The sequence below is a fragment of the Trachurus japonicus genome, chromosome 15, assembly GCF_045865225.1.
Source record: "Trachurus japonicus isolate A0001 chromosome 15, Traja_1.0".
NCBI lineage: Eukaryota > Metazoa > Chordata > Actinopteri > Carangiformes > Carangidae > Trachurus > Trachurus japonicus.
The window spans coordinates 14,057,176-14,078,591 of record NC_140921.1 but is presented as its reverse complement, the minus strand read 5'-3'; the positions used below and the strand labels follow the sequence as shown (position 1 = coordinate 14,078,591).

At 43.3% G+C, this 21,416-nt stretch overlaps 1 protein-coding gene across 2 annotated transcripts; it reads right to left on the bottom strand.

The window, feature by feature from the left end:
• Nucleotides 1-1,019: 1,019 nt before the first annotated feature.
• zranb1b (zinc finger, RAN-binding domain containing 1b) lies at nt 1,020-21,185 on the bottom strand. Of its 2 annotated transcripts, none has more exons than XM_085799806.1 (10): nt 20,627-21,185; nt 17,682-18,739; nt 11,090-11,277; nt 9,897-10,050; nt 8,957-9,028; nt 7,139-7,337; nt 6,251-6,371; nt 5,707-5,836; nt 3,710-3,939; nt 1,020-2,948 (listed from the first exon to the last, which is right to left on the bottom strand). In XM_085799806.1, the coding sequence occupies exons 2-10, from the start codon at nt 18,643-18,645 to the stop codon at nt 2,730-2,732; spliced, it is 2,277 nt and encodes a 758-aa protein (XP_085655932.1). In that variant the 5' UTR covers nt 18,646-18,739; nt 20,627-21,185; the 3' UTR covers nt 1,020-2,729. The 2 variants fall into 2 exon arrangements, with proteins under 2 accessions (XP_085655932.1, XP_085655933.1); XM_085799807.1 differs by having other exon boundaries at nt 21,150-21,172.
• Nucleotides 21,186-21,416: the final 231 nt, after the last annotated feature.

The window sequence follows — 21,416 nt, the reverse complement described above, 5'->3', positions numbered from 1 at the left end:
CAGTGCACTTCTATAATATTGTAACAGATATAAAACCAATTAAATTGTTAATGTGTTTCAAGCTCTGCTGTGATGCATCTGTGCCTGATGTATAGTTAATGACTGACAATCCAACATGGTTATAGAAAATATAACTTCATACTTACCATGAAATATGAAGCATTTGTTTTTGTAATAATATCCGTCTTACTCAATAAGTTAATATGTTTATACTAGACTAGTGGGGAGACCTCGAGGAGAAAATAAATTGAGCATGTTGGCCTTGAATTTATTTATTTTTTTCTAACTACTTGAGCTGAAATGATGAGTTGATTAATTAGAAATTAATAAGCAATTAGCTCGGTAACTGATAATTTCTGTCATTTTTAATCAAGAACTGTCAAAAGGTCACTGCTGCCAGACCGTCCAATGTAATTATTTGTCGGTTTCCTTCATCCATTATGATAATGAACTGAATGTTTTTGGTTTTTTTCCTCCAGTTTTTTTTTTCACATTTTATGGATCAGATCATTGAAAATAAATACCACCCACAGATTAATCAGACAACAACTGTCAGCTGCAACTCCTATAAACCTTACGCCCATTTCCAAGGTCAGGAATGGACTTTCAAGGTCATCATCTCTTTATGAAATCTGTGAATACTTGACAGACTGTAATCTATTTTTTTCCATGTGCAAAATCACAAAATCATTATTTAAAATTCATTAACTGCTTATACAACAGTAACAGATGTATTTTTTTTATAAAATAATTAATAATAATAAATTAATAATTTGTAATAAATGTTCTTATATAGTATACAGTATACAACTATATTACAGTGTGTATGGTGTAAACCATTTATTAATTTTTTTAAAAATACTAATTGGGGGGTTAAGTGTTTGTTATTGATCTTTAGTTGTCAAGTGAGAGGTTTCCCTCCACTAGAGGGGGCTATGAACCTTAACCCACATAGAGCAGCTTGTGTTGTGTTTCTGAACTGAAAACATGGACCCAAGAAGATCAGACAGGAAACAGTGTAGTTGGACATTCAAAACGGTTTTCCTTTATTTTTTTTTTCCTTATTTTACTTGTTCTTTGCGTTACACTCTGTATAGTGAAGTCAGGCCTAAATCCACAAACCATCATAGTCACAACTGCAACTATTGCATAAATACAAAGCAACATACAGGTGATGCTCAAAACGTGTATGACTCGAATGAAACACGAAAGAGGTTACAGTACGCAATGGCAAGGAAAAACAAAATGCAAACATTCACAGCAAAAAAAGGTAACGAAAACTCGTGTTTTTTTTTTTCTTTTTTGTCAGCTTTGGTTTTATATGTTGCAGTCTTTCACAACAACCTTAATCAAAAACTTAAAGATGTCTTCACATAATGACAACAAACAGGCGTAAGTTACAGAGGAGGTGAACTGACGTGTACTGTGAGGGTGACTGTGACAACGGATGCTGTAAGGAAAGAGGGACAAAGAAGGAAGTCGGAGACTGAACGATGAGACAAGACGTTGAATGTGTCTCGATCCCTCACTTGCCTGCCCCCCCCTCCCTAAAAAGAGGAAAATCAAAAGCACCAGATTTTAGGCATCCAAATGAGGTACTAAATCGCACGCAACAATATAAGTAAACTTTTCACCGATGGTCATGGTTGGTTCTTTCCTCACAGCAACAGTGTTTCTGTGCAACATGTCTTCATCAAGATTGAAAATAATTAACAAAAACCACAAAAACGAGAAAAAATATACAGAAAGCTCTTATTAGCTCAAATAAGTTTCCAAACAATAAATATGTAGTTCATAGTTCATAGAAGAAAAACCACACACCCACGCACACACATACGCGCTCACACACACATGCACAACTTTTCAGTTCAGTCTGAAAAAAAAAAAGAAAAAAGTAGTAAACCAAAGATCCAACATGAATGTTCGTGTGCTAAACCTTAGTGAGTGTAGATTTGACTTGTAAAGGAAAAATCTCCCTTTTCAAGAGCTTCATATAATGACCTTAATTCAAGCCATGATACTGTATTTATATATAAATGTCTTAATAAATGTGCAGTGCTTAGTAATAAGGATTAAAGTCATTTAATTATTACACAATCTCTGGTTCTCTAAAGATAATGATATTTATTATTGGCTTTGTCCCTGCCTGTTCAAAAACAAAATGCTAAACAAGCCAACTGTGTTACAACTGGAAAAAACGTCATAAAATCAATTTGGAAGTGTGCTTTTGTCAGTGCCCATACTGATCGGATATAAAGTTTTGTTTTGAATCAATGCTGGTATATTTCCTTACTCTTTTTTTTAAACAACCACATGCATTTTACATCTATAGATAAAGATTCCTTTTTTCCTTTACATTGTTAAACTCAACACAAATCAAAAGGTCATCTGAATTCGTAAACCTTTATTCTCTCTCCACATCTGTGTGTTGCAGCACAGAGGCGTTTGTCAGTCTCAGGTTGGTCTGGGTTAAAGTGTTGAACGTGTTTCATGTCCCGGTGCCTGTGTGTAGTAGTCGCAGTGTTTCTTTCTCTGTCAGGTGGGAGGTGGGCGGGGGGCGTGTAGTTCCCTGTCTTCTCCTGAAGGCTTCACAGTTTGTCCGTGTCAGGAAAAGAGGAAAAGAAAATAAAAGAAGGAAAAAAAAAATTATAAAGTAAAATTGTAAGAGAGAGGAGGGGGGAGGAGTCCTGCCCCGTCCCCCCCTCCCCGGTCCCTCCACTTCAGTTTTGTCACTCGTCCTCGTCGTCTTCCTCCTCCTCGCCGTCGGACAGAGAGGCGCAGGGTCGGATCTGTCGGTAGCCGTCCAGCCACTTCTCCACCATCTGGGTGACGAGCGGGTGGTTGCGGCGGCGGGAGCTTTTCTGAAGCGCCACCAGGACCCCGCCCTCGGTCACGCAGCAGTCCAGCCACTCCCGCAGCAGCTTCTCCTGCTGCTCCTCGTTTCCCATCTGAGACACACGATGGAGAGACATGGAACAATCAGAGTGAGTGATGCGACAGAACATCGTACTCGGGGTTGACACCGAGGAGTTTTCAAGTCAACAAATTTCACACTTGCAACAAAAAAACATACATTTTCTTGATGTTATTTATATGGAGTTGTGGACAGCCCGAATAAATGGGGCTAAAGTGGTGAATGTCAATATGTGGTTCATTACGGCTTACCTCACTTGACATCTTGTATTAATCTGCACATCTGTATTAGCTATCCCACAATTCCACAAGTCTTTCTCTTTTGATTATTGTTGTTTGTTTTAGCCGCGTTGTCTTAATTCTCTCCTTTTTTTTTCTTTTTTCCCCCTTTCCTTCTTTCAGGATATTTTCATATGTATTTTTTTTGTTTTTTTTAGTATTTGGGGGGAGGGTGGGGTGGTTGATGTAACTGTATGTTCAGTGGATGTACATGATCATTTGTTTTGTGTCTGAATTAAAAGAGAAGAAGGTCTCAGCACACCTGAAGATGCAGGTGCGTAGCAGGGGGGCATAACCCAAAATGCAAAGTTTTTTGAAGAAGCTCCCGCACACTGTCTCACTCTCAATCATCAGGCATAATGATGAAGGTAAAAATAATAAAATAATTGAGAGTGAGACAGTGTGCGGGAGCTTCTTCAAAAAACTGTGTCTGAATTAAAAGAAAATAAAAATTTGATCAAAAAAAACCCCAAAAAACATAACTTTTCCGAAGACAAAGTGCGAGGTGCTTTAATACCTCCTGCGCTGAGAGGAAGTGAATGTGGAGCAGCTTCCTCTCGCTGTCCACCAGCGGCAGGAACGTGACCGTCACGTCATCGTCCGTGTTGAGGTTGGCGCCCGCGCCGCGATTGTCGAATCCGTCGTTCTCCATGGCCACCAGTGCTGAGAAGTGACCCCGCGTGTAGCCCAGAGCGATGGGGCTCTTCCAGCAGAAACTCTGCTCCCATAAAAGGGGCAAGTACACACCTGGAGGAGAAGGAGGATGGAGAGTGAGACGAGTGTTTTAATTGTTTTCTGAAACCAGTTTTACAGGCGTTATTACACAGTCAGGCTGAGCCAGTTTCGCTACAGAGAACGTGTCCAAAACAAAATGATATAACAAGCACTGCACAGAGAAAAGATTAAATACAAACAAATAAAAAGCCAAAATGTGATGAGTTATGTCTTCATGTTGACAAATGAAACATTTGTTCAGTGCATTGAATTGGTCTGAATAAAACATAATTTGAGAAAAAAAAATCAACATTCTTGAACAATTTGATGAAGTGTTAAAACAATGAGCTTTGAGGTTGGTCAACAGTTACTAGGAACAGACAGATCTCAAATTTCTTTTGTTTTTCTTTTTGTTTTAATCAGAGGGTGAATGACAGAGCCACTGACCAAGGAGCTATTAATTATTGACCAAATACTGAGCCCAACAGTGTGCAGCATTTTCTAAAGTGGAGGAGAGGGAACTATCAATCTCTAAAGGGACATTTGGGTAGGTAGGGTGTGGTGATGTCCGACAGCTACGGTGTCAATTTTGCTGATAAAGGATCTGGAGAAGTATCCGCAGGTGTCCGATGTTACTTTGAGACGACTTGTGACTGTGGGGAACTGACGGCTTAATCTCACAGAGCAACTGACTCAAAACTTGGACCTAAAACGTGTTACACAGGTGGAGCTGTGAACCAGGGTCCAGGAGTCAGTGGATACAGGATACAACAGGATCCAGACGGAGGAGGAAACTGTAGCTCCATAGACACACTTCAGAGAGACACGCCACTGTGTTGGTTCAGGAACATAATTTTACTCACAGTTTTCTGACAAATAGACTTATTGTAGTGCTGGAGGAGAGCATGAATGTTTCCGAATAATTAATAATTCATTTGGCTTGGTTCATTCATCTTGAAGAGTCATGATTAAAACAAGTTAAGTGTTAATCAGGATTTGAAAAAGAGTCAAGGACCCTCTGTGATTTATATGCAGGTGTTGTACAACAAATTAAAAGCAGAACAAAAATATTTGCTCTCAGTTCACTACAGTACAATACTTATTTTGAAGGCGGCATAATGAACTTTTGATTCTTTCATGGATACCTGTGAAACTGAGAAGCCTGTGTAACGCTCCTCTCCTCTCCCAGTAACAACTGTGTTTTTACTGGGTTCTCTCGGTCGCCACTTTAACGGAGCTCCCTCTGCAGCCTATAGGCGCTGTGTGTTCAACATCGGCTCATGGCAACAGTAAATCACAGGCTTTACCACAAACACTTGGCCCTTTACCGAGCGCTTTCATCATCCCCGCTGCAGCGTCACTCAAATTGAATCCAGACTGTTTTTACTGCTGGCAGTAAAGGTGGACCATAGGACTGTTCGACTCGGGGTCCTGATGATTCACATATGTTCGCATGTGTTTGGACGTGTGTGTGTGGAACATTTCCCTGCAACACGCTTCTAAATGTGCTCTGGTGATGACGGAGGGGGTGTTTGTTTTGTTGTTTATGTTATTTCGAGTCCCACGCTACTAAAATAACCCCTTAAATGAACGACACTGGACTGATGCATGTTGTAAATAGCAATTACTGACAGATCAGAGGGGCAGTTATGTCAGCTATGTCAGCTATGCAGACACATGTAGGCTGGAGCTATTTCACAAAGGAAGTCTAGTCCTACTCCCACCAGAGCAGAGCTGCGTTCACATCTGACGATATTTGACCAAAACAACATCGGCCCACGCCGTCGACCAGCCGCTCACCTTGAAAACGGGTGTACCCGAGCGTTTCGCCACGGAAACTTTTATAATACTTCACTCCGTAGACGATAATGGGCCTGCGAAGTATGTGTGCAAGAACGAAAATGTGGGTCTGCTCCAAGCTGGATCCTGGCTGTGAGGAGGAGAAAACACAACACAAGAAAGGGAGTAACAGTTAAAAGGCCATGTTTGGTGAAATTACAGCTACGACGACTGTTGATTTCTGCACGTCGCCTCTGCCAAGTTCCCTCGGCAGCACGCTCCCAAATGTTAAAACACAAAAAGCACACAATTACTACTCTTTCACGCCCAGATATAATAACAACCCGCCCAAATACTTGGTCTGTGAGGTCACACAGAGCGGAGAGAAGCAGAGAAGTGCTGATGACAGCCAGGATGCACTTTCAGAAGGCATTGCAGATTAACTACAGTGTGGTGGGAGCAGTAAAGCCTTTTGCATAATTCATACATCATTAGTGTGTCACATTTTTAAGCACATCGAGCTCCTGTCCTCCATGTTAATGTGTTTGCTCTCATGTGCACATACCTGACTGGCCAAAGAAAGAATAAAAGCCCAGTCTTCCTGCCACTGCTCCTCCCGGAGTGAAAAGTGGAGGCCGAAGCTCTGGGAATACCACGACTCCCACTCCTTCCAACGCGTGTAAAACCTACAGACCACACACACACACACAGACAAATACTGTTACGTTTATGATATTTGAGCTCTCTGTGCAAAGGTGTGCTACAACTCTTCACTAAATCCCACCCAACTTTGTTGCAGGTGAGGTTGGATGGCAATTACTCATCATAACAAAGCCGTAATTTTCTCAGTAAAAAAACAAAACAAAAAAACCCACAGCTGCTTAGACATGAGTCACACTGGGCTGTTTTGTTCATGTGGAGCGAGTCTCACATGAGACTTTAGACCTCGCTGAACAAGCTGCCAGTCAAAACTTTGGAGAAACCAGAAATGTCCCAATATGTGACAGAGTCACGCGAAGCACAAGAAAAACAAATGTAACCTGAGAATGTTGAATATCATGTTTCCGCAGTTTTGGTGTCCTCGAGGGAGACACGACAACGCAACCTGCTCACTTCTTCTAAACATTTCTCTGAGAAAAGCTCAGCTAAGTGCTTAGAGTGTAAGGGTAAACATGGAGGAGACCTGGCTGTGTTGTTATTGAAACCTGATGGTTCAGAAGCTGGAGATTCAGTAGAGAAATACACATTTACTCAGTCTGCAGTACATGTACATTTATATATATATTAAAGAAGCAGTGCATCCACCTTTGTGCCGGAAAAGCAGCAAACACCAACTCACCAGCACTCACTGAGTCAACACTTTTCTATTATTGATGTGCGGTGCATCACTAAACACAGAACTGAGACTAGATGGAAGTCTTGAACACGCCGTAACGTGGTCTGCAGGCCTCACCAGTGAGAGCAGTCGTGCAGGCTGTCGTGGAGCGTCTTGCGGAGCACAGAGTCCTTGTCGTAGATGCCCCACGTGGCCTGCAGCACCGAGTCGAGCAGGCAGTCGCCGGCCGTGCGGTTCCACAGGGCGTACAGTCGACTGTCCAACCTGGTCCCGAGCTCCAGGGACCAGTTGATGATGGGAGACTCCTCTTCAAGCTCTAAACACAAGAGGTGAGGAAAAGGTGAGTGGTGTATCTCTGCAAAAACCTCTGGGGCAATTAGAGCGGTCTAGGTTTACATAGAAGCCAAAGTGTTTTTGTTTTTTTCAAGGCAGCAAGACACATGATGGCGAAAGAGTGAAGTGTGTTAATGGCTTCTAACACCTGTCAAAATAGAAGTGACATAACAGTGTCTAAATAGATCTGCATCCACACCACAAAACCCGCTGACTGCCACAACTCAGAGTATATAGACCGTACAACATGCTAATATTTATAGGAGAGAGAGCCAGGGAAAAGCGTCATCTGTTGCCCTGTGACGACTGGTCTCTGCTCGCAGCCGAGCAGACAGAACACTGTGATCTCTTCTTCTGTTTCGTGTTATTGCGACGCAACTGGCTCAACACAAAACGGCACATTGTCTTTTAAAATGCAAAGTGAAGTCAGTGATGGTTGAATGCTCTGAGTTTCAGTGAGCGTGCGTTGTCAGTACTCAGATTTCTGACCAAACCTTCCACGATATTTACTACCAGTGCTGGTGCATTTAACGTATTTTACTCCATAGAAGGATCTTACTCAGCCGTTTTAACAGACTCTTTTGGGAGGGTGCAGCTTTTGAATTGGCAGAGCGCTGAGACAAATGAGCTGTGTAGTGGAAGAGCACACACTCTTTTCCTACTGTGACCATGTGTTTGAAATTTACAAATGACCTTCTGTTTCGCTGTAGAACGTGATTTATTTAGCAGTTTAGCTTTTTAGTTTGTAAGAGCAACAACAAAACAAGGTCAATACGGTTAAGTTCAATTCAAATCAGACCATGAAGTCCTGAATCATTCTGGACACAAAACCTCTCGTAATGATCTCACTGCTGTTTTTCACAGCAAATACATTCACATCGTGCACGCTTAAGAAAGGTGGAAGGGTTTACATGTCCCAGTAATCAGGTTTAAAGTAGTGTTAGCTGGTCTTGTCTTAATCCCTTAACAAGGATACAAGGTTTTTCTGTTGACTCGGGCATTTCATGTTTCTGCCAAAACTCTTAAGTACAAACGCGTGTAGAGGATCTTGAAGGTGAAAGAAGGATTTGTGTCTCCCTTTTACTCTTTACCTGCAGTCCCCGATGTTTGGTTTGACACACTGGGCTGATTACACACACAAAGATGCACTACAGAAAGAAAACAGTTGCTGGAATATTGTGCCCTTTAAAAGTGTGTTTATATGTGTGCATGTGTGTGTGTGTGTGTGTGTGTGGGCCGAGAGGAAGTACAATCATTCAGCGGGGATCAGAGAAATCCCTAAAACTCAATTAGGCTGATTAGGGTCGACGCAACTGGTACACACGATAAAGGCAGACCTCCTGGCAGGGCTGACAAACAGGCGGGCAAAACACTGCGTTGGCAAGAGAGAGGATACAAGTAATAAAACACTGCCAGTGCTCGGCAGCCTTCCCGTTATAGTATACAGTTTGCGAGGGGGCTCCTGTGTTTGCCAAGCTGCCACAGCACCGTTGTCAACTTGGATCTGGTTTCTCTCTCCCTCTCTTTCAAAGCAATTGCATGAATATGTAAGCACAGCGTGTGAGAGGTGTTACTGCTAGGCTGATAGAGAAAACATTTCACCTTTTTGTACGTCTCGGTCCAGCACCTCATCAAACAGCTTTTCCTGAACTGCTTGGGGCAAGTCCTCAATGTCTGAAACAAAAGAAGCGTGGTATCAGACACCCAGGTTATTGTGAAGAACACATTCATCTCTATCTAAACTAACTTCACCACTTAACTGAAACGAGTGAAAAGGCCCAACTAGAAATGTTTTCTGCTGTGGCTCATTTCAACTCAAGCCACCATGTTTTGTTCTTTCCACAATAGCCACTGGCTTTCACTGTGTGCTCCAAGCTCTCGTTAACACAGTGGCTCATTCTTTCACTAAAATAAATGAATGCATTGACTTGTGTGGAACTGAACAGAATGGCTTTCTATAGTGGCCAGAAGCCAAGTTCTGCATTGTCCTGAACACTCGGCCTAACAAAAATCCTTAGCTTAGCTACCAGCAACAGGCAGGACCATAATAGCTATTCCCTAACAATGAAATTCAACAGAAATGGCACTGAATACATGCAATTTTACACAGAGACATTGGCAAAAATGCTAAATATAGCTTTGTTATAGAGACGAGAGATATGCACCGTTGGCAGTCGGTGTACTCGGTATTCAAGAACAATGCACAGACAGTGAGCCAGAAGTGGCCTCCGTCTTCTGGCAGTTGGAAACAGACAACTGTGGCATTATGTCCCTTCAGCATCTGAACAACAGGCAATTTCATACGGCACAAGTAAACAAACAAGAACTCTATCACACACTTGGAAGGCCAGAGGGGACGACTGGACTGGGTTTCTTCAGCTACAGAGTTTTAAATTCCCCTTTCCACAAAAACTAGTGAAAATACACTTTGACAGCTTCTGGAAATCATGTCATGACTTCTGTCAATTTGTGTGAGAGAGCGCTGTGTTGTTGTCGTCGTCGTGGTCATATTTGTTTATTTGTCTGCTGATGAGGTGCTGACCTGCAGGCAGGGTAAAGGTCACCAAGTCTGTGAGGAAATAGCAGGTGAAGTCTCCCTTGCGCTGGTGGAGGGAGGCCGCCACCTCACGACGGATCTGCTCCGTTAACTCAGGACAAACCATCGCTGGAATACACTTGGCTGCCTGTTGAGACACCTGCAGAAAGGACACAAGGATGTGTGAGGAGTATGCAGAGATGAAGAACATCTCGCAGCAAATCTACAACAAGTTTTGGATGATTCAAAAGTGAGAATTTATCATGCTAAAGTGATGTTGTTGTCTACAAGCCTGAATACTTAACAAAAGCCATTACTGTTTCGTGTGTTTGGGTAGGTGACAGTGATGTGAGCTAATTTTACTTTCTCTAATCTAATCCAAGTCGCCTCTAGGACAAGAGGATGAAAAGAGATGTCTCTGTGTTCGGTGTTCGAGCCGTTGTCAGCTTTGAAGCATTTTCCGAGCATGATCCAGCGGTTGCTCACTGACCCCCCCCTCCTCCTCCTCCTCTTAGAAAAAAAAAAAGTCTGACTGAGTGTGGGAGGAGAGGCAATCCAGGATCACAGTGCTGACAGCAAGCAAGCTGCTATCAACCTTGGTACACACTGTTCACACTGTTCACTCAACGAGGCTTCAGTTCTCATCGGCACAAAAGGGAACTAATGTTTTTCTAACAGAGGACTGGATGTAAACGTCACTGACAACATAGAATAACTACTGGGGATAAGACCATCACATCCCAGTCTGGTTCTGTGCTGAGCTGAGATGGACGAGGAGGCGAGTGTAGAGCCGACTTCCAGCCTCATTCCTCTCTGCAAACCCATTGCCCTTGTAATTTCTCTTGCCTGATCTCATTGGATGTTGAGATTAACAGACTTCACAGGAAAAAGCTGCGTCAACTCTGACTCATAAACAACATCCCATAATAAAAGGGTCTATTTCCCACCAGTGATAAAAATGACTATGATTCAAGTCTGTTGCTACTAGATGAGACTTTACCTTTTTTATGGATAGAGCCCAATAGTTTTTGGTTTTGGTTGAACCTTATTTTGAATACAAGTGGAGAGGGAGTAGGAGAAACAAATGTGAGTTATGTAATATGACTAATGACTGGGAAAAGGCTTAAAATCTGTATCTGCTGCACACAACTAATCCATAGTGGATCCCTGTGCAGCAGTAGCAGGTTGTCTCCACTGACCTCTGTGAGTAACACAGCCAGCATGTCCTGTCTCTGGAAGCGGATGGCCAGGTGAACCAGCGTGAAGCCGTCATCGAACGCCGAGGGGCGATTTAATAGGCGCACCTCGTCTGACGTCAGCTGTCGCGCTATGTCGCCTCCTGATGACTTGTAGGCCTCCACAGCCGCCAGGTCGCCTTCCACCACACCTGTCGGAGAAAGAGAGAGAAAGAGGAAAAGGTCACATTAATAAACAACAGTTCAAACTGGAAACTATTTTCTTTTGGTACTTTTAAATCATTTAACATAAAAGAACCAAATTATGTGGTGTACAAAGTGACCAAAAATATTTTTTTGCTCCAACACAAGTTCGCATTTTAGAGTGTGTTACAAAGACCTTCAGCGATTGATTTAACAACTTCAGAACGACTTTGAATCAAACAACCTGATAAATAAATCAAAAGGTGTTCATCAGTTTACTTTTTTGTTTGCATCATGTAGCTTTATGATTGTGCTTTGCAGACAAATCAAAGAGGACACCGAACAAACATCAGTTGATCAGTGAGGCTAGAATGAGCTGGCATGATGGATAAAAAATTGACTTATCTTCAGAACAACCTTGTGCAGAGGACATTTTGTGCTCGGCCAAAAAAGTATGAAATATTGGAGATCAAAATGTGCTTTATCTCCGTCACAGCTGAAACAGCTTCACCGACTTTGAAGTCAAGGGGAAAAGACAATGGGGGGCCACTTTGTGATCTGCCAGTTATTTTTTGCACTCTTAATCTGCAGGCTTAGATCTTAGCGTGTGGGTGGAAGGAGGTGCTGGATCAGATACGTGCAGGTGTCCTTTCTGTGCTGGTGCAAACATCAAATACTGAAAAACTACATACAGACAGGTGTCAAACACTACGTAGAGTACAAAATGACTCTCTGACCAACTCACCATGGCAGCCAAACTATTGAAAATTATTTACGTAACTGTCTGCAGAAGGAGGGTTACTACAGTGTACACCCTCTTGCCTTGAGGTTATTATGCTAAATAAGTTATTACAGTAATCCAGCACTAAAACCATTTGCTTAAAAACACACTGATGTTTGGATGTGAACTTTTTCCATCTGTCATCTGTTACACATTTGGCGCTCAAAAAATGTCAGCATTTTTTTTGTATTTTGTATTTCAATGAAGTGAAGAAAAGGGTGTCTCTGGGTGAGTGTGCAATAGTAAAGCTACAATGATAATAGTCAACTCATCAAATGTGGATGGTTGTATGATCAGAAAAATGTCTGTTTCAAGCCTTTGTTACTGTGATCAATCCAGCACCACAGTGAGATGAAGCCAAACTTATTTCGCTTTTGAAAGAGAATGAACAGTTTGACAAGAATTAGAATAAAATAAAGCAAAACCTTTGAGTGTGCACAAACTTCAATGCGACACAGCAACGCAAAATTTCTCTCTGCATTTCCAGCATATACAGTAAATGCCCATGTAGCATTCTCTCGCACATTTGACAGCATGAAACACTGTTGAGCTTTTGTTCTCATGTCAAAGGACCACACACAATGCTCAGCTGCATATCTGCGCGAGAGTGAGACAGAGAGCGAGAGAGACATGTGGAGTGGGTGGAAGGACACGCTGTGCCATGTGGAGCCGGCCAGCAGTGTGAGAGATGAAGAGAGAAAGTACACAATGGCAGCGCAGTGCGATAGAGAGAGAGGGATCACAACCACTTTGCACAAAACACTCCATTAGTGTGGGCGTGTCTGCAGCCCCGCAGTCAGTACTGTGCTCTCAGTACTCTCAGATCCTTTAGACAACACAAAAGGCACAAAATATGCAAACAGGCGTTCACTTTAAGACAAGACTGATGAAAGAGAACGGACGAGGCTAAGTGGTGCTGGTCTTTTCCCTCCACACCGTAAATGTTCTTTTCCTTTCCGTTATGTGGAGAGTGGTCACCTGTATCATGGCGATACGAGCAACAACCTGCTCAACCAGCCACTTCAGAGGGTAACTGACTACCAAGTTAAAGGGATAGTTCAACATTTTGGCAAACTGGCCCATTGCCATAATCCCTATAGTTTTAGCAGTTGGTTCGTTACCTTTAATTGTCGGTGCAAGCTATTTTTAGAACAGCGAAGCAGAGCCGCGAGCTGCTCAGAGCTACGCTACGGAGGCTTATGGGATTTCTTGGTTTCCCCTCATCAAACTCATCAAATACACAATCCAACAACTCCAAAACACTCTTGTGGACAAGTTGTGACCTGCACATTCATTTTTCCTCATTTTCTGGCAATTGGAGACAAACCATGAATTGGGGAATTGGGAAGTCAATAATGATAAATAGTCCAGTTGCAGCCCTAAAAAGAAAAACTAAGCATGTCCACCATCTTTGCCTGAATTTTCTTGAATTTCTTAAAACAAGCAAATAAAGTGCAGTTCATTTCACGAGTTTCCATGAATGATTGAATGTTTTGCAAGATAACATTATTCATCATAACGCAGCAGTCTGCCTCCTTTTGTTGCATTTCAACAATCTCAGCCCAGTGGCAGAACGGTAAGTGCTGAGTGCCGAGTCTGACACATTATTAGCTGTGAAGATAGATGATGGGTGTTGTTTATTGTAAACCCAGTCCCAGTATGATGGCTTTTACATGAGCTCTCACAAGACAAACAACCCTCACATCTCTCTCAATATATAGACTTTTTCAGTTCACAGTTAACAGCTGTAACACCACATTGACATGCAAGTTTCTTGGTATTGTGTGTGTTGGCTCACAGACATATCTTACTGAGACACCCAAACAGATTGGAGCCATTATTAATACCATTAGTTACACCCATGCTTTTCTTGCAATAACATGTAAAAATGTCTGTCTTCAAAGTAGCCAGAGATTATGCTGGGCTGGGTATTAAACTAGAGAAGAAAAGGGGTCATTCACAAATACATTTTCTTAGTTTTTCAATATGATGAGATTTGCTAGAAATCCACATTGCTTTCTATTTTGGGAAATCAGACATTAAAGAACATGTCATGTATTGTCAAATGTCTATAATATATCAGTCTCGAATGCGAACATTTCATTCTTGTGGGATAAAAGAATTTCTATTGTATTCATGTTTTATCTATTTTATGGAAAGAACTTTTGATTAATGTCTTTTTCATGCACACAGTTGATGGTATTTTTTGTATTTTACCAGTGAACGGTGGTAAATCAGTCATTAACCAATTTTGTTTTTGTTCCCTGTGCACACCTGATACACAGACTTTCTTCACAGAGAATGTGTACCAGGCTACACAAAGCCTAAAGTCCTGAGGTACGAGTTTTGTCCCGTATCACTCTCCCCTTGTTACTACTGTCACCTCACTGAAAGTAGGACACGCGTTTGTTTAGTGTTTGCACATTCCCCCTGTGTTCACTTTGGCTTCCTTTGACGGTGCTCCTGTTTCCTTTCACACTCTCAGGCCAGGAGCACTGGAGACTTTGAACTGCATGAAGGTATTCATGAGTCTGTGACGGTGAGTCCATCATGTTATCACTGTAACGGACTGACACCCTATCTGGGATATTTCCCAATTCATCACCCTCATATGATAAGTGAGGCCCCAGACCCCTGTGCACACAGAGAAGAACACATGATCGAAGTTTACACTGTAAACAAGGGCCTAATCTAACCTATTTTTGAGTATACTTGTTTGTTGTTCTATTATATTTTAGTAATAGTTTATAGTTGGCCAGTAACACTACACAAGTAACACTACACAAACTTAGAGTGATCCAAGTGATATGTAAAAGAAAGCTACTTGTAGCTCATCAAATTCATCGGAAAAGTCCCAGGCATAATGCATCAGCATCAAACTGCCCACTGTCAATGCCATTCCCCACGTCTGAAGGAAATCTTTGCAGAGCAGCTGAGGCAGCCAGCCTGCAATGTCAGCATTTGACCTCGAAAAGCAACATCATGAAAGTCACTCGTCTGAAAACAGATGAACAATCACAATCCTGTTTATAGCATCATAAACAGGATAAGCGTGTAATGCTCTGTGACTGGGTGGAAACGAGAAGTGCCCACACAGACACCACATGTGTAAGCGACATCAGTTGAGCTGGCTTACGGTCATCCACACAGCAGAGGGGCGAAGGTCATCGCTATTGCCCCAGACTTCTTTATTTTGGACGTCTGTTTCATGGGTTTGTGCTATTTTTGGCGTAGCAGGCCCCTCCGGAAAACTAGGGTGTCTACTCTGTCAGAACTTTTTTGGCCACTGTTTACAAACACTGAGGTCTATACGTCAGTGACAGGGAACCCATCCAGAAGCCTGTCCTCATCACAACTGAGCTATGAACTCCCTCTATGTCCTGTAAGACCGCAGCTGGGTCAAACCTCTTCCACTCTCTCAATATTCCCTACGTAAATAACACTTGGTAATTTAATTTACTCTAAGTTTAGTATAAAACCGAGCTGTCAATTGTGAGTCATCTTGTGTCACTGCTGACAGATGTAGTGCAACATTAGTAAGTTGCATGTCTGTCATGATGTCTGGAGTGAAGGCGAAACTTTGCATTGTGGGTTTATTGGCAAATTTCAAGTGTGTAAAATATGGACACTACAGTTTTCTTTCCATCGAGGAAACATTTGAGGACAAAATATCAGCCACTCACAATATCTGGAGCTGAGACAATCAGACAACCCATCTGCTAATCACCAGGCAACCGTTGTAATTATCATTCAATCATTCCAGTCATTGATGAACCAAACATGCTCCTCCAATGTGAATATTTTATGCCTTTTCTTTTCCAAGACAGTAAATTGAATATTTCTGAGGTTTGGACTGTTTATCCGACAAAAAAAATACTTGAGTCATACAGTATGTCTACTTGGGCTTTGGGAAATTATAAGAGCCACTGTTCCCAAGTGATTAATTCAGCAAATAAATGCCAGATAATGATCGTGAAAATAATGATAGCTGAAGATCTCAAATCTTCCAAAGCAGATGTAATGAACTTGGTGGCAAAGAGAGAGTGATTTCAGACGTGGTTTGGATTTAATTTCCTTCAAGGGACAGCAGAGAAATAAAAGGGGCACTTCCAATCAGATAAGGAGGGTGGACACTTAAATACGCTAAAAGAAATCACAGCCACTCACATCAGGCACTCTGAGCAGATGAGACATGGCCTCGAAGGGACAAGCAGCGCAGACATAAGTGAATTCACCATGTCACATGCAGTAAGACAGCCTGTGTAGGACCAGAAGAAAACTAACTGCAGTGATATTTCTTTGACTTTCGTATCGAGTGACTCCTTTGCTCTGAAGACGGTAGGAGCATGAAAACCCATAAAACTTATTAATCACGACAAAGGTGTCACTGGGATCAAATGCACGTGTGGCCGTCACATTTGTGCTGTCAGCGTGATACTGAAAAATCAACTGTCATGGAGATAGATAGGGAAAAAGGACTGACTGTTGAGTGGGTGCACAGAACAAACCCTACATAGGCATGGCGAACGTAGGAGAAACAGTGAGATAGCGGTGTGAGTGAGGGAAAAAAAAGGCAGTTGTTCTTAAAATGTTCATCCTCCCTCCCACTTCACATTCACCAGTCTACAGTGTGGGTGGCCGGACACTTGCTGCTTGTGCAGAGAAGTTTTACACTAGCTCATAGGATTTCTCTGTATATATTGAACACCAACTTTAGTAGGAAACCAATTGGGGTCATCTTAAAGGAGAACTCCAGTCATTTTCTAAGTAACGCTCTACAGCTCTAGGTCCCCAAGTGCGACCATGGGAAAAAATCCGTCAAAAATATGTGCAGCCGGGACCTAGCTCTCCTCCTGCTAGCTGCGCTACACTGCAGTTAAACAGCGAAGTAATGGGGGCAGTTCTTCTAACCGTGACTTTGGCCTCTATGTAATGCTCAAAATATCACTACAGTGTGCATAACTCCATTAATATGAGAGAGCAGTGTTAACGTGTGTTTTATCACATACCTCTGTTTAGTCTAGCTTCCTGGGTAGACCTTACTAGTCGACTGTCAAGCTCAGGACTGTTTCCATATCAACAAAGACAAAAACGCGAGGAAAACATGGATTTAGGAGGAAAAAAATGATTTTGGATGGGGAAAAAATTATCAATATGAATGTAACTGTTTTTTCCCCCATCCAAAATCTTTTTTCCCTCCTTCCTGGTAAGGAACTGGTGAATGTTGCAAAGCATTTGTAGTGATATTTTGAGCATTATACAGGGGCCAAAGTCATGGTTAGAAGAACTGCCCCCATTACTTCGCTGTTTAACTGCAGTGCAGCGCAGCTAGCAGGAGAGCTAGGTCCGGTTTGCACATAGTTTTTTCAGATTTTTTCCTATGGTCGCACTCGGGGACCTAGAGCTGTAGAGCGTTACTTAGAAAATGACCGGGATACTCTGTAAAAACTGCATTGCAACATGTTGATGGTAAAACTATATTACTCATTCCCGAGAGTTCTGGGAAATCCCATTTCACTGTGTTGGCCTGCCTTACATCATTTAGTTGACTCATCGCCCAACTAACAGCACAACAATATACAAGGAAAGCAAGTGAAATATGCTAGAGTAAATCCTATACTTGAAACTCACCAACACAGGCATTGAGGAACAGCCAATCAGTCCTTCTCATCCTGTTCTTGATCTGCTTCAGTTTTTTGAAATCCACCTCCAGCTCCTCTTTGCTCCCGATACCAGCCCCTGACGCCAATTCAATCCTCTGAAAGTCCATGTTCACGTCTGACTCCCGCTTTGATGTTGGGGGAGACCTTCTTTGGCTGGTGCTGCAACCCCCCACCCCACCCACCACACCCCCCATTCCCTGTCCAACAACACCCCTCCTGTTGTCCCTGTCCTGTTCGTTAAGTTTGGAGGAAGGTTGTTGGCTCTCGGGCTCCGAAGCCAGTTCAATGGGTTCAGTTAGTAGACTGTTTGGCCTAGGGTGGTCACATACCACACACTTTTGTGCCTTGGCCCAGTTCTCGTAAGTGCAGGCAGTGCAAGTCCAGTGCTGTGCATGAGTGTTGAGCCTGTTTCGGTCGTTATATTCCTCACAGGGGTCTGTAGTGGTGGCCAAGGGAGACGGACGGCACCCAGAGCCTGAGGTCTGAGGTGACTCTGTGGGGCTGCGTGGCTGCTGGGTATGAAGTCCTTGATGGGTTGCATGCTGCCCATGCTGTTGTTGTTGTTGAGCATGCTGCCTCTGGCACAGACACTGAGTGCAGCGGATGGCCCGCGGCCAGTTCAGGTAGGTGCACATGTGGCATGACCACTTGCTGCTAGTCTCAGGTACATCAGCAATGCGGACACGCGGTCGGGCACTGGAATCTGGACAGATAAGTAAACTGGAGCCTCCTTGGGGTGGGCTGTTGCTCAGGCCTGCAGGGTCCCACTGGTGCAGACTGGCATCCAGAGCGGGGCTGCTCTTGAAGGGCTCCTCAGTAATGATGGCACCCCCACTGGGCCTCTGAGCGCGGCACATGGTGCACTTGATGGCTGACGGCCAGTTCTCGTATGTGCAGTATTCACAGGCCCACTTGGCAACCAGCTCGGTCATCGTCGCACCGCCGCTGAGGGAGACTTCCTGCCGTACAGAGGGGCTCTCAGTTCGGCAGACCCACTCTTGCGGAGATCACACAGCAAGCAGTACACTGGGTTACAAAGGGGGGAAAAACACAGGGCATTTTAGCAAAAGCATTTTATGTAAATGCAAGCATTTTGAACTTGACTACACTGCATGATTTAAGAAGACAAGCCAAAGTATCCCCGAACTTGCAGGCAAACATTTTGGAAAGGTGAAAAGATTAATAAGACATTTCAGAGGAATGCATGTGCACTCAAAAAGGCAAAATATGGTGCTCAAAATGGCAATGTCTTAGTGGCACATCTCTCCAATAATGCACAATTACACAAAACTCAAGCAAAGCATTCTTTAACACAGCCATCTGTGCCACTCTGCCATTTGGTCCCACACTGCCAGACACTTCACAATGTTTACAGTGCTGTCTGCTCTTGATCTAGCAGCGATCTGTGGCAGCAATGTTTAGAGACACACAAAAGTACTAAAAGTGCTAGGTCAGAGGAGTGCAACACTGAACTTCTACAGTACTGTTAAAACCTGACACTGGCTTTAAAAAAACACACACACACACACACACACACACACACACAGCAAGTTACATACACCAGGCGACTGTGCCCTACAGCCGAGCTGGGTAACAAGAGACAAGGGCAGATGAAACCAGACACCCAGCAAGGAGGCGCGTGACTGGTTAAGACACTTACTGATGCACTGAAATTGAATTCGCCCCAAAGCCTATTATTACCTGCATATGAAACTGAATAATCCAAACCACATGTCATGTGCCCCAGTTGCATTCTGAACACTATTATTATTATTATTAGTGAGATGAGAGATAATGAGACAAAGTCATTGTTACAGCCCGGTAAAGCAGCTCAGAGAGGAGTCGGTTGTGCTGTGGGTTTACATCACCACGCCTCCAAGTTTACCAACACACACACACACACACACACACGTACACCGTGAGAAATTCAACACATTTGCGAGAGAGCTGCAGGTTGTGTAGTCAAAGTCAATGACACACTTTGATTTAACCTAACCCATGCTTGACAGCTACGACAGTCACATTCAATCAATTTATACTTGTGGAAAAAAGCTTCGTACACTATGTATGCAGGGCTCCAGACTAACTTTTTTTTTTTAACCAGGAGCACCAACTTCAAATTTTAGGAGCGCAAGCAGAACATTTCAGGGGGTCACACCATAAATCGACTTGCAAAGCAAATATTCACATTTCCTTTTCATTCATGATCCTCATACACCTTGGCCTGCCACCTGTAATGACCGATACCAGATACTCTGAGCCGTCCCTTCTATGTTTCACCAGTGTTAAAAGAAAAGAAAAATCGGTTTTAGGGTTTTTAAATTTACTGGTTGCACATGCGCAAGTAGATGAAAAAAAAATACTTGCACTGTCTCAAATTGTAGGGGCAAAATGCTCCCATTTAGGGGCAGTCTGGGAGCCCTGAACACACACACCGTGAGAAATTCAACACATTTGCGAGGGTGCGAGAGAGAGATAGAGAGAGATGCAGGTTGTGCAGTCAAAGCCAATGGCACATTATGATCTAACCTAACCCATGCTTTTGACAGCTACGACAGTCACATTCAATCAATTTATACTTGTGAAAAAACAAACAACAACAACAGCTTCGTACACTATGCAGAATTCAGCTAAAAAGAAAAAAGCAACAAGCTAACTTTTAATGTCACGTGTGCACTGGCCGTTATCATTACTTAACTCACAAACTAAACTAGCTACTAACCCCATTATCGCGTGTAAACAGAGCCATGTAGCGAGCTAGCTGTAAGTTATCTGTTAGCCAAGCCAAGCTAGCTGGCGGTTCGCTAACGTTAACGTTAGGGGGGATAACGTTAATGTCACGGTGACCGTTAATGTAACCGTTGGAGAGGCCCCTCGGTCGCTCGTCAACTCTGTTTTTTTTAGCCGCCTTACCTTTGCTTTGCTTCGCCGTGTTTACACTCCGTAGTTTTCACACACTGCACCCAAAACAAATGGAGCTTCCACCACCGGAGCCCCCCTTCTCCTCCTCCTTCTCCTCCTGAGTCCTGCTGCTGCTCCTCTCCGTCTCCTTCCCCCAGATAAACCCACTCCAATCCGAGCTCAGGCTTCACTCACTTGACCGTCGCCCGCCGCATATTTACTTCGCCGTTTACTTCCATACGTAACCTCGGAGCTGGAAAAACCCTCCCCCCCTCCGCCGCCACCATCATCACCACCAACAACACCAACAACCCCTAGTCCCATCCCTCGGTCTGGTCCGTCCGTCCGCGCTTTAACTCATTTTTTAAAAATCCTTTTTTTCCCCGACTTCCAAACCAAACACCAAAGCCGAGGGGGCTTTAATGGCGGCGGCACAAGGGGAAGAGAAGTGAGTAGCCGAGGAAAAGGCTGAAAAAAATACACTACGAGAGAGAGTAGAGAGAGTAGGGAGCTCTCGGGGCCGTGTTTCACTCACAGAGGGAGGCAGGATCAGGATTTACCACCTGAATCTGCCAGCCACGCTGATTGGCTGATTTTTGTGTATCCCCCTTCACGTTGACCAATCAGATTCCACGTCTCTCATCCATTCCAAGCCGTTAAAAGGCTCCGTGGAATCAAAACAGGCTCGACTGTCAACATTAGTAACCAGCGTTTTTCGTTTGAAGATACTTTTTCTTTTTTTTTAAGTCGATGCGGCCACTTTAGTTACAATAAAAACATGTTTGTTTTTGATTCGAGCATC